General features: G+C 42.3%; 1 protein-coding gene across 1 annotated transcript in view; it reads right to left on the bottom strand.

Annotated features, from left to right (window-relative positions):
* The window catches only part of shank3b (SH3 and multiple ankyrin repeat domains 3b), an 82896-nt gene that overhangs the window by 35104 nt on the left and 33384 nt on the right, over nucleotides 1–14408 (bottom strand). The window contains exons 3-7 of the mRNA XM_050037848.1: nucleotides 4632–4803; nucleotides 4235–4438; nucleotides 1951–2022; nucleotides 1548–1656; nucleotides 122–273 (exon numbers count right to left, since the gene is read on the bottom strand). Of these exons, the coding sequence (XP_049893805.1) occupies nucleotides 122–273; nucleotides 1548–1656; nucleotides 1951–2022; nucleotides 4235–4438; nucleotides 4632–4799 (705 nt within the window). The 5' untranslated portion in view covers nucleotides 4800–4803. The remainder of the gene's footprint in view (nucleotides 1–121; nucleotides 274–1547; nucleotides 1657–1950; nucleotides 2023–4234; nucleotides 4439–4631; nucleotides 4804–14408) is intronic.

Below are 14408 nucleotides of genomic sequence, written 5' to 3'. Positions count from 1 at the left end.
GAACATGAGTGAATGTACATGAGTCATTTTCCAGCTCCGACAGTAACATCAGGTCAAACACGGTGAGAAGCCTCAGTAAAAGCTTCTTTAATTAGAGCAGCAGAGAGTGTTGCTTTCTTACAGTGAGAGAAGCGCTGTTCCTGCAGAGGACGGCCCGGTGCAGAGCGGTGATACCGTCTCTGGTCCTGAAGTCCAGGTGAGCTCCTCCACTGCGGAGGACTTTAATCAGGTCACAGCTCTCCTCCAGCTGGACCGCCAGAGTCAGAGGACACTCTGAGACACAAACAACCAAAATGAAACAAGTTAATACTGTCCGATAATAACAGCACATCACTGGAACATAAGTACTGTATGTGTACTGTGGACAGTACTCAAGTATTTTCATTGTCTGCTACTTTTAAATACTTCTACGTCATCTCAGAGGGAAATATTGTACTCCACTACTTTACTTTACTTTTTACTCCACTATATTTATTTACACTTATAATTACTTTTTACATGACATAACATTATATATATATATATTTATATAATATGATACATTACTTTAAGTTTGTAGTTTTAATTAAAGGAGTTGTATTCGACATTCAGAGCACATCTATGATTCAGGTTGTCTGCACATGGTTCTCAACATGGAGGTGACTGAGCTGGCGGCTAGCAGCTAACAGCTCTAACAACAGTAACAGTGCTGACAGAGCTAATGGTGTTAGCATGTTGGGGGGGACCAGAGGGTGAGCGCTACACAACGCCGTGGGTCAGGAGGGTGTTATCAGCAGTGATCGCTGTATCAGCGCAGTGCAGAGCAGCGGCGATGAGCCGGTCAGTGGGACACACACACACACACACACACACACACACACGGAGACTCGCAGCCATGCTGGCTCACCACAACAAACAACAGAGAAGCTCAGAGTACAACACACACACTGAGCGTGAGATTGCTCACAGGCTGTATAATAAAGATGGATGACATGACAGCTCCCCAGAAGTGAAGCCAAAACATCTGGGCCGCCCGCCCCTCCATGTTAACCGATTAAAAACTGAAAGTACACCTCACATAAAATTTTCCCAAAGATGGTTTCTGCCATTTTAGGTAGTTCTCATTCTGATCTTTGTTCAAGTGTTTGTTTTTCTGATAAGTTTGGTTTTAATTAGTTAATTTAAGCTATAAAAAGGGGATGTGACGTCATGATTGACAGCTGTGTGAGTCAGTGTATCTGTGATCAATGGCGCTGCTCGTGATTGGTCAGACAGGTGTTTGCGCAGGAACTTGACACCTGCTGGAGATCGCTACTGCACAGACTCTGGCTCCAAATGATGTCACCAGCCCGAGACGGCAGCAGCCAGGATATTTTGGCTTCACTTTTGTACAGTGGGAGGAAGCTGAGACGTGTCGTCCATCTTTATGTTCAGTCTGTGAGTCTGTATTAACACTCTGAATGTCACATACAGAACCTTTAAACAGTATAATAACAGCTGAGTGTTGTGTGAATGTTTAGGAGGCACTGTGTGTGTGTGTGTGTGTGTGTGTGTGTGTGAGAACTCACCACCGGTGTCTGAGTCATGGAAGTTGGGGTCCAGGCCCTTCTCCAACCATTTGGAAACCTTCTCCACATTCTTCTGATGAACATGTTCCATAAAGCGCTTTAGGTTGGCCTGGAAAACAAAATCTAAATCAGGCATTTATCTGAAGAAGGAAACACATTCTCCCACAGACACAGTTTGATGAAGGCAGAGAAGTTTACAGAGCTGCGACAGATTGTTAGCGTTACGTATCGTGGGTTCAGATGTACGTGATTATTAAGGAGCTGTTTTGTCCAGACCTACTTAAAACACAACATTTGTGTCTACAGCTGCACTTTAAGTGATTCATTTTATGCATATATGCATGTGTGTGTCTAAGTATGTGTGTGTGTGTGTGTGTGTGTGTGTGTGTGTGTGTGTGTGTACCTTGGTGTGCAGCTTGGCCAGCTGCTTATCGTCCACGTAGCTCTGCGTGTAAACTCTCCTCTTATAACGAAACTGTAGAATAAGAGGTGAAAGGTCACTGTTAGTTTGTGCTCACACACAACAGATGCTGACACAAACATGTAGAGTCGTCACACGCAGTATTTGTCACATTAAATCCCACGAAAACACAAAAACCAACATATCGAGTTATTACTGCGACTTAAAACGTGTAACAATATGAGTATTATAATTACATATATTGTGATTTGTTGCCTTTTTCAACTGCAAGTTATGTTCCAAAAGTAAAACAATGTCAGCATCTGTTTTAAAATAAAATTTTCAGTCTGTTGCAGCAGATTATATCTCATGGGTTGTGAAAACATTTTATTTTATTATTCTAGTAGGCTACCAAAAGTTTAATTTGTATGTTATATTAATTTCTATAATGAAAAAACATACTTTGCATCCATGTAATGATACGATATTGCCAGGCAAATATATTGCAGTACTGTGCTGTAGTGATTTTTTCCCCCATCCCTAATAAGCATACAACTTTGAATTAACACAGTTTAAACTCAGCTAATTGTCATGAAAAATTTTTGCATCCTGATTATTTTCCAAATGAAGTTAACTACATTTAATTTCAACAGTTTTTATTTCATGACATCACAAAGTCTTTGTCTGACACTCAGGCAGGTATGTAGGTGTTCTGCTGTTGCTATGGTCGGGCAATCACACATAGAGATGTTGAAGATGGTCATAGGAGGAAAAATGGCGCCATGAAATGAAACAAACTTCTAAAAAAGGGCAATTTGAAATAGAAAGAGCTGCAATAATACAATTTATGATTGTGAAAAGAAGCAGGTTGAAACAGCATATCAAAATAATGAGCTGAGCTTTAAAAACGAATCAGATTATTTCAGTTTCATGATTATATCATCGATCTTGTCTGTGGTCATTCCTATGGTTACTTATTTCATAATGTCAACACATTTCAGATTTAATACATTTAAAGGATATCTTTGGTATTTTATAACCTGGACCCTGTTATCCCATGTCTTCATGTGTAAGTGAGACAGGCTGTAATGTTTCCACTCTGTTCACACCGTCAGTGTCCGTCCACTCACAGTGTTTGTTTTTGTCACTGACAGGCTCAGACTGTTATTCTAAGTGTCTGACAACATTATGAAAGGATCCCTACAGAGATAGAGCTTTGTGTTAGAGAGTAAGATCCTTTTTGTTTAACCAGAAACAGCCCTGAAATCACCGTCACCAAACCCTCCAGACTCCATTTAAATAAACAGACGTTTTATGATTGTAAATCACAAAATGATTTTCATTCAAAGTCAACAGATAGAAAATAAAACTCACAGAAACCATCTTGGTTCATCTTTCCACTGTCCCAACAACCACCAGCTCTGGTTTGGTGTAAATTAACCCTTAATTCACCAGTTAGATGTGACATCATGCTGCATCTATACACACTAACATGACTGTTTATTTAACCCTTTGAAACCTGAGAATCGAATTGGCTTGATTTATTTTGAAAACACAGGAAGAAGGCAATGAGCACAAAGGAGGCATGACCCAAAATATTAGCAACAAATTAGTAAAAAGAACTAAAAAAACCTTCAAAAACAGTTAAAAACAAACAAATAAGGAAATGATCTGAAAAGGTGCTTTAAAATTCTAATAATTCTGCAAAATAATTTTAAACTTTAAAAATAATCATAAATATAGTTCTCCCTGGCTTTTTTCTTGTTCCCTATTTTTTAAAAATAATTTTCAAAATCTATTATTTTCTTGCAATTTGTGGGACATTTCTTACCAAGTTGCTCACAACTTTTTCCCCCCATGTTTCTGAAAGACATCACACCAGTGAGCTCAGAGCTCAGAGGTTTAAAGACTTGTGAAAGGCGTCTGAAAACAGCACAAGGAAAGTGATGTCGCTCCAGGTTTTAAAAGGTTTGATGAAGTCTGATGGGTTTGATGATGGTGATGTCTCACTGGAGCACCAAATGCGAATTAATCCACCGCTGAAAATAGTTCCCAACAAAGTCAAAGTCGAACTACCGTGAGCAGCTGTTACTGATGAACCTGTATATTTGTGTTCTTAGAGATTTACGTCCTCAGTAGGAACCAATGGGCTCGGAGCAAAGAGACGCAGACAGGAAGTCAGACAACACTGAGACACTCATGAACTGGTTTTGATCTTTTCATGGGATTAGTTGACAGGAACAAAAAACACCTTTAAAATGATGCCAACATATAAACTCTACCGTACCTCCAGGTATGGGATGGGCGTGATGGGAGGGAGAGGATACTCCTTCAGCAGCCGCTCCTCGTCCAGAAACTTTCCGGCTCGGCCGTTGAACGCCGGCTGGAAGAGACCATAGTTCAAAACATCCGACAGAGACTGAGTCAACGTCACCAGAACCCTCTGCTTACTGGTCCAAACTGGTAACTCTGGGTCCAACCGCAAACACTTCTGAGAGAGCCAGAGACAGAGGAACAGACAGACAGAGAAAGAGACAGACAGACACAGACAGACAGACACACAGGTTTGTCGTGCTGATTCATTCATTTCCTTTATATAACCTCCACTCGAGGTTATATATATACTGTATATATATATGCTTATATATATACTGCATATATAACTGTATATATGTGTGTGTTACCGTCTGCTGCAGGTCCGGGATGCCGATGCGGACGACAATGCTGTTTCCAGGGGGCGTGTCATCCGCGTCCTCGTCCCTGGCAACAGCAGAGCCTGTCGGGTTGCCGTTAGTAACCGCCTGTTGCCGCGGGCGATCATGTTTGGTGTCAGCAGCCGGACTCAGAGGCATGTGGCTGAAAAACACACACAGAGCTGTGATGACAGCGTGCAGCTGAAGGGACAGATCACAGTCACATTAATAAGGACTTATTTCAGCATCATGCTAAACTGTAGCGTTCAACCAAAACTTTTTATGTGTTTAATATGTCGTTCTAACAAGAATAGGCTCAATTTTGTTAGTTATTTAAAAAGACAACACGGGGCTGAGGCGGGACAGGAGTGAAAATCCACTCCTGTGTCACCCTTTGACTGCCCACCCTCCGGTCTCCACTGGTTAGCTAACGTTAGCCATGTCCACTCTGCACCACCTGGGTTGGATGAGTGTTAATTAGTGGCCGTTACTGCTAGCAATGAAGTCCCAGTGGTAGGCGCCCTCCAATTGCACCCCAGGTAGCCATGGTCAACCCGGTCTCACTCCGAAGTGGTCGAAAATCGTCACTTGGTCAGTGACTTCCGGAGTCAGACTGACAAAAAAGCTGTCATTTCACGTTAGCATGATACCTGGCTGGTCGCTGTTGTTGCACCCGGCAGCGTCCGGGGGAAATACGGTGGGACAACAACATAAGTTAATGCAGTGAAGTCCAACAACCACCGACTTTCACCTGGGAGCCAGTGTTCGCCTCCCGTAAGGTTGTAAAGCCAAACCCTGTTCTTTTTTCCTAAATGTAACCACGTGCTGTTGTTGAAGGAAAAAAAAATTAATTTGCTGTGTTGTACCGACGTAGTGCTTTTATTTTGAAAGAGACTGTATGCAAACTGTACATTTCCTGTGAAAACAGAAGTGTATTTTGAAAACAGACAATGCATGTAACAGGCTGAAGTTGACACGGCGTCCCAGAACGTCAACAACCAACACACCCAGGGTACCTTGCACGTCATATGTGGACGTGGAAAGTCAACGACCAAACGTCGATATGTGACTAAGTTAGAGTGGAAACGTGTTGCCACGGTGAGTAAGTGGTGTCATCACAAAACCCACTCTAGCATTGTTAGCTATGTTAGCACCACTAGCCGTGCTAAAAGTCCATTCTTACTGAGGGTGAATATCCGCGTGGATTATTCTCGCGGAAAAATATAAAAGTTGATTTCATGGGTTCTTATGGAAGTTTGCACACCGTGGCGGAACTTTCATGCGGTGACAAAAAGTTTCCGCCCAGACTTTGACCCCTGCCGAATTTGCCGGCAGAACTACACAGCTGGGCCAGTAAAATTGTTTGTTTATAGTCGCGCAGACCCGGCAGAGTCCAAAATCCAGTCAGGCAGGACAGTATGGGAGAAAGGTTGATAAACCTCGTTTCACAGCACCCCGTCCTTTGATAACAGACAGGATGATTTTATGAACAATAAATTAAAGGACAACGTCTGGCAGTCCATTGTCCAGCTTGGTGGCTGTGGTGAGAGTGCTAAGTGCTAAAGAAAGCTGATGTTGACGCTTGTTAAACTTTAGCTTGCTGGCTCACTGCTGCTGCTGCTGCTGCTGCTGCTACTCTCGTCCATGTTCACCCACACCCGTTCACACTGCACGGAATTGGAACACAACAACGCGAAATTCTGCACCGTGTCCGTACCGTGCCTGTGTGTATGGTTTAAACGTGGAAAAGCGCTGCGTGAATATTCCGCAAATCCGTCCCGCATTTCCGCATCGCGGCAGTGAGAATGAACCTTAATGCTGCTAACAGCACCAACAGAGTGCACCCTACAATGCAGCCTACTACTAGGGCTGCAACGATTAGTCGACTAATCGATGACTAATCGACTATTAAAATAATCGTGACTATTTTAGTAGTCGACTAATCGGTTTGAGTCATTTTTCATAGAAAAGTACTATAAAAGTGCCCCAAATACTCTTGCTGCAGCTTCTTATGTTCAAATACTGGCAGCGTTACACACTCTCCCATGACGGTGAACTAAAACCCTTTGGCATGAGTACGAAACAAGACATTTGTTACTTGCTCACGCCCCCCATTGCCCCGAAAAAGGCAGATTCTGTATAAACAAAAGTAGGTAGGCGGCATTTTGCTGTACTCCCCGATTTTGTTTTTATACTGCCAATGCTGAAAAAAGACTGATTGGGCTTTCCTTTTTTTTTAAAGATATTTTTTGGGGCATTTTTTGCCGTGAAAGTAAAGCGTGGTAGTTCTAGGGTAGATCGAACATATTAACCAACAATTATAAAGCTCTGTTGCAGTTTCACATCGTGAATGGTCCTTGATGTCATGGAAAAGTTTTAAAATACTGTCCATGAAAATGTGTGTAAACCCTGCATATTAACATGACAGCCACTTGTGCTTATTAGGATTGGAAACACACACACACACACACACACACACACAGAGCGCCCCAGGCTGAAGGAGTTACATGACAAGTTTTGTATATCAAATGAAGAGGTATCCTTGCATTTTAATAACATTAGCAGCTGGATCTGATTCGTACTTTGTGTCAGAGAGACATTAGCATGAATCTGACAGCCTCCCACAGACACTTCTCACCGCAGACATTTTGCATTTCCAAAGGTGTAAGTAATAACAGCAATAATGGCTGCGCTCCATCGAGGTGTTCCACAAAATGTGACACAGCCATGTTGGTGTCAGTAACAGTGGTGGGATGGAACAAAATACATCTACAGTACTGGACCTGAGCATTTCCATTTTCTCTAAATGTTCTCTAAGGTTTTGGACACAGGACTTCTACGTGTGGTGGATTCTTTTCACGGTTTGTTATTAGTACTGTCACTGCAGATAACGATCTGAATAATTTTCCATCAGAGCTAGTAATTAACGACATCTGTGATTTCCCCAAACGAGGCCTCTGTGTTGTTTCCCTCTGATTGTTGGACGACATCTTACTCAGATCGTCTGCTGACTCTGACTCTGATCTGACCTCCACCTTCTCCGACACTAATAATGGCCGCCTGCAGGATGTTACATCACATCCTGTTTTTCAGCCTGAGCGCACACACAGACTCACACAACACAGAGAAGAGTCCAATTGTTCTGGACAAAAGTTGAAACACCGGTTTTACAGGAAGTTTAGGGACTGTGTGAAAATTATTAAAGAGATAAGAGGGGAGAGTTCTTTCATTTTTCAAGAGGACGCAGCGTTTTAATGTCTGTGATTTGAATTTCTCCTTCTAATGCACGATTAACTTCCTCTGTGAAAATTGTTATGTTTGCATGTTAAAGGAATAGTGCAACACTTCTTGCAGACTTAGATGACAAACTCAACACCACCCACATGTCTCTACACTTGGGGGTGGTGTCCAACGAAGCGTTTTCCAGGCTAGAGTATACTGACCAAAAGCCAGCAGCATGACAAGGCGCTAAGCGTTCACCAAGAATTAGAAGTGTTCAACTGTGGGTCAACAATGCACCTGTGACTGTCACTTTTTACCCAGCTGTCCAATCACAGTGGAGGAGAGGCGGGACAAATACACCACAAAGACCAACCATCTAATCTTATATGTACAAGATCTGAACAACACTGGAGGAGAAATATGTTAATATACTGTATAAATATTTATATTTGTCTCCTCTCATGAACTCACACAAGCCAGCTGGCTTGTTCTCTCTCCCTACATGCTTCAACCTTCCTGTCATCTAGAGCAGGTACGTTGCCTTGCGCCTACATTTATGTTTCTGTCCCGTATCATAGCAACCACACGCAACCAAAATGTCTTAGGTGAAAAAACGCTGCGCCTCCAAAGAGCTCTCACGCTCTCCCAGCTGGGTGTTTCCTGAGGAGCACCCATTATCTACTCACCCATATGCCGAGGGAGGCTCAGGTGAAGTTTTAGAGTCCTCACATCACTTGCGGAGATCCAAGTGATACTGCTCGTCCATAGTGATCCAAGTGTCCTGAAGCCCCGACATACGCACACACATGAGCGCGGTGCCCAGAGAGGCAGTCAGAGCTACAGGCTACAATGAGGCTAAAAACAGAGTTCAAATGAGGTTTTTCCAAACAACTTTTTATGTCGGGGCTTCAGGACACTTGGATCACTACGGACGAGCAGTATGGAGATATTTTGTGGTTTCAATTATGTGTTTTTGGACGTTTGAATCTGGGGCGCCGTCAGCCTCCATTAGGTGGAGTTGTGTTGCTACCTCCTCTCCCCTTGGATCTCTGCAAGTGATGTGAGGACTCTAAAACTTCACCTGAGCCTCCCTCGGCATATGGGTGAGTAGATAATGGCTGAATTTTCATTTTTGGGTGCATTATCCCTTTAATATGAAGCTACAAGCTGCAGCTGGTTAGCTTAGCTTAGCATAAAGAGTTGAAACAGGGGGAAACAGCTAGGCTAGCTCAGCCTGGAGCTTAAAACAAAAACTAATGAGCCTGTTGTGACTTCTTTTTGTTTTAAAACTGTACATAATCAGAAATTTAATGAATTACTAACTAATGCAGGGACGTGTGTTTCTGAAACTTCTGACAGAGCTGTTTTACATCGCCTCCGGTCTTTATGCTAAGCTAGTCATCACCTGCACCCAGCTCCATATTTATGATGTGAGAGTGTGATTGTCTCAAAAAATTAAGGTTAAACAAACACCACATTGAATTCTTTATGCATGTTTAGTTACACAGGATGCAACCAAATGTACCAGTTCAACACTGTTATATTGTTTTGACCTTTCAGGAGAGACAGCCCAAAGAAAATTTAATGCTGAGCTGCTTGTGTGAGAAAATATGAACTATAATGACACTGCAGCTATTATCTATATATGATTTTGTTTTTCTAAACTGTCTCGGGGGTGTTTCTGTAGACACAGCACAGAATTTATATCCTGCGCCTGCCCCCACAGATTTTGCACCAATATTACAACAAATTATTTTAAAAAACTGTACTGAACTACAAATTCACAACTCTTTGAGAACACTAATGTCGAGGGCGCTAACATGGCTGCAAAATAGAGTTGTGGGTCAGACAGATGAACAACGAGCTGAAACTCACTATAAAGATCCGTAAAAGTGAGCTTATATAGATTAGACCACAACATTTCTGATAATGTTAAAACAACTCACTGCACTGCAGTTTATGACACATCAAATGAAACAGGGTACATGGGTAAATAGAAAAATTCGACAACAGCCGACCCAAATTCATAGAATTATGCTACAGCCAGAACCCTGGTCAGAATTACACAGATTTCTAAAACTGAACATCAAACAACAGTTGAAGAAGGTGAGACTACAGCTGCTTTAATGAGATATCTTGATCTTCATTTGTTCGCGTTGACCAAGATCTTCACGAAATCTTAACCACCCCGTAGTTTGCTATGAGCAGATATCATAGAAAGCAAGAAGGGTAACTTGGGGTTTTGCAGAATCATCCAATATTTCGACACATTCTCATCCCAAGTCGTCACATATCGGCGCGTTGTCAGTGGACTTTCACGTCTACGTATTCAATCAATCAATTTTATTTATAAAGCCCAATATCACAAATCACAGTGGAGGAGAGGCGGGTATTACGTGCTATGTATCCTCCTGATCGGCCGTTGGCGTTTCACGACGCCACAATCAACACTGGAACATCAACGAAAGCACGTTTGGTTTCAGCAATGAAGGCACATGGTTAGGTTTAGAAAGAAACATCATGGTTTGGCGCTACATTCATACAGAAAGCGAACACCGGCCTCCTGGGTGAAAGTCCGAAGTTTGTTTGACCCATCCATTGCCCCTCCTGCCTGCCCTGTAGGGACGTTCCAGCTCCTTATAATATGTCGTTACCTGCAGCTTTTCAACCTGACGCCGTCGAGCAGCGTATCATACCGCAGTGGCAGGTGCGATCCAGCCTTGCTATGAACTGACGCCACACAGCCGTGTATCGTACTGCCGCGACAGATGCTGCTTGTTCAGCTGACAACGTATCATAACACCACAAAAAGTTCCATCCAGTTGCGTTACAAACTGACGCCACCTGGTGGTGCATCATCCCTCTGCAAAAGGTGACTTTTGACATCCAGTGTCTGACGCCGAAATCACCGACAAAGTGCAGGTACTTGACAACTTCAGACTGAGAACAGGACGAATAAATACATTCGTGTCTGGCAAAAGAGAGGTCATATAGGTCAGACCACAACATTTTAAATACTTCTATTATCATATTAAAACAAGCTCACTGCTATTTATAACAGATCTTTTAACACCAGGGACTTATCTATCAGAAATGTATCCCATCATCCAACCGGCAGAGCGCTGATCGTTCATATTTTAACAGGCGTCATGACCAGAGAACTGAACGTCACACAGCTGCAGAAGAAGATAATTCTCTGTATCACTGCAAGCGACTCTCATATTATAGTAATTATGAAAGTATTGATTATAGCTGCTGTAACAATGATGTGGGTGGAGAGGTGGGTCTTCCTTTAAAAACAACAGCAACAACAACAAACTGAAAGTTCAGTCAGCCCTGGTAACCCTAATAATTTTGGTACAGTCCCTTACCGACAACCTCTGCTGCTGCCGATGTTATTTTCTAATCAACACGAGACAGTTTGATGTATTTAATTATCATCTGTATTAATCATCATTGGTGCTAATTAACACTTGATTACCATTCATGCCTATAGAGCCGGAGCTGAAGTCAGAACTTAATGGCTGCTTCCATTATAATACAGCTGAAGATGAAAGAGACGGAGAGACCGAGGGAGAGGAGGATGAGTTGTGAGTTGTCATAGAAACTGGAATAGCAGGGAATCCTGTGCTAACCTCACAGTGTCACTCTGTGTGTGTGTGTGTGTGTGTGTGTGTGTGTGTGTGTGTGTGTGTGTGTGTGTGCGTGCGTGCGTGCGCGCGTGTGTGTGTGCGTGTGTTAAAAAAAGCCCCCCTGATCTACATGCTCGCTGTTGCTATGGCAACGCAGTTGAACAATTTTTGCAGATCCCGTTTAAAACTACCACCCTACCTGCTGACTCTCTCTCTGTGTCTGTCCTGTCCTCAGGTCTTCTCATGATGGTGACGGGGACCTGGATCATGTGATTGATTTCCAGTATCAGTGAAGTGGTTGAAGTGATTGGAGGTCAGGTGTCGAGGGCGTCTGACACGTGTTTAAAGGACCAGACTGCTCTTTGTTTTGTTTTTTTACATGTTTTAGCCTCTTAAATACAAACCCTGTGTTCTGTTTGTCACAGCTGACGCCTGACTCTAAAACATGTCGTCAGTACGAGTGCACAGTGTGAGGAAAATACGTGATGCGCATAATTGTTAAACATGATGTTAACAATAGGCCGATTTGGAGTGGACGTCACAGTTATGTCACAGCAGTTGTGTGAGCATCTTAGTGGCAGAAAAACAGCGGAAACTGGAGAGCAACGGCCAAGATACCTGAGATAAAAATGTCTTGTTGGACGTCAGAACAGGAATACAGAAAAAGACAACCTTCATCCATTCATCCATTTTCATCCGCTTATCCAGGGTCAGGTTGTGGGGGCAGCAGGCCAAGCAAACCCTCTCCCCAACAACACCTTCCAGCTCCTCCAGGAAGAGCCCGAGGTGTTCCCAGATGAGATATATAATCCCTCCAGTGTGTTCTGGGTCTGCCCCGGGGCCTCCTACCAGTGGGACGTGCCTGGAACACCTCCAACAGGAGGCGCCCAGGAGGATCCTGATCAGATGTTGAACCACCTCAACTGACCCCATTCGACGTGAAGGAGCAGCGGCTCTACTCCGAGCTCCTTCCGAACGTCCCAACCCTCACCTATGGTCATGAGCTCTGGGTAGTGACCGAAAGAATGAGATCGCAGATACAAGAGGCTGAAATTGAAAGGAGTCAGTTGAGGTGGTTCAACATCTGATCAGGATCCTCCTCTGCGCCTCCTGTTAGAGGTGTTCTGGGCACGTCCCACTGGTAGGAGGCCCCGGGGCAGACCCAGAACACACTGGAGGGATTACATATCTCATCTGGTCTGGGAACACCTCACATACTCACATTTTCTGCTCTTAAATGGAAACTATTATTACTGGGGTTTTTGTTGTTGCAATGAAACATATTTTGCTGTAAGTAGTTTGTTATCACTTGTATTATTTTACGTATTGTTCTTTATCTTTCAGTACTTTTGAGTTCTGACTAACTTTGTGAAAACTTTATTAGGTGAAGGCTTCAAATGAGCCCTCTGGGTTTTTTTCCTCTCCCTGCACTGTGTTTCATTATTCACTTTTCTTGCCTTTTTGTGTTTTAATTGTGCAAAAAAATAAACTATTATATTTTTGGCAGATATATATACGAGGAAAAGTTGTGTTCGGGGAGTGCATATTTATTTTGTAACACTGGGTGGCACTTGGACTGTAAATAAACTGGGTTTATTACTTATATATTTAATTTGGTGGTAAACAGACTGGGGATAGTTGTTTACTAGCTGTAAATAAATTTGGGAATTTGTTGAAATAATATGAGTTAAAAGAAGAAATGTTTTACTTCTACCTACTACTTTTTGGACACGGTTATCTTTGTGTTGTGTTTTTTTTATTATGTTTTGTTCGAAATAAAGTCATTCATTCATTATAACCTAAATATCAAAAATCTATTTAACGAGAGACAAAACTTTTTTTGGTTGAGAAATATAAACGCTGTGGTGCTTTTTATCCAGAAAAACAGCAGCTCCTGTTTGCTTGCATTTATTTACAGGCAAGTCTTTCACTCTCCAATATGGTATTGCCACTAATGTACGATCCAGCGGCCAGTAAGTTCTCTGTGAGTTCTTTTTTTCCTCGGCAGAAGTTTGTGACTCGCAGGGTGGATGACTTATCTGCCGATCCGTTCAAAGCTGATCAGATCAGATCAGATCAGATCGATGGACGAGAGGAGCAGCTGCTGTGAGTGAATGCAAACTTTTAGACCAAGCACAATAAACGGTTACGTTTCAACGCGCCTGACGTTCTGCTGCTCTGTCTCTGCCTTGAGTCTGTTCTGCGCTCCTACAGTGTGGTGAAATAAATAACTGAACATATAAGTTTTCAGTAACACTCCAAATGAACAATCGAGCTCCAAAAATAGAAAATCACAATATGGCGGCAGATGTTTTAATCTTGGTGGGCCGCCACAAATAAATAAATGTGTGGGAAACCCTGGATACTTTTATCGTTCGGTAGTTACAGATTACAGGTAATCTGATTATATAACTAGACCACAAATACAAGTAAGTAGCCTAGATTACATTTTTAAAAATAGTTAGGTTGACATTACATTATGGCAATTTTAAAATCAGGACAACCAGTGCTCCTTGAAAAATGTGTGTGCCAGATTGAGTTCATTAAACAAGTGCTCCACTTTGGTGAGAGGTAAAAAGAACGGTGCTGAGTGAAGGCAGAAGGTTCAAGCAGCAGCACTCCCTCCAAAACAGCCTCCATTCCTGGCAACATCGCTCTAACTTCAACTTCAAAAACATGCAGCACAAGTTTGTGCCAGTCCTGTTTTTAAAGGCTAATCTGATTTGACCAAATGCACTGAAAATGTTTTGAGATATTTAAAGATAAAAAAAGGACATTTTTTAAATCAATTTTTTGAGTCTGTCCTTTTGTGTTTAGTTTAAGGTGCAATCACTTTAATGTCTGATTGTGAAGTAAAACAAAAGTACTTAGATTTGATTTTTGATGTTTTAATGTAATAACGATGTGTAATGTT

Source organism: Epinephelus moara, chromosome 24, assembly GCF_006386435.1.
Source record: "Epinephelus moara isolate mb chromosome 24, YSFRI_EMoa_1.0, whole genome shotgun sequence".
NCBI lineage: Eukaryota > Metazoa > Chordata > Actinopteri > Perciformes > Serranidae > Epinephelus > Epinephelus moara.
The sequence above is the reverse complement of the archived record's forward strand: the minus strand, read 5'-3'. Positions and strand labels throughout refer to the sequence as shown.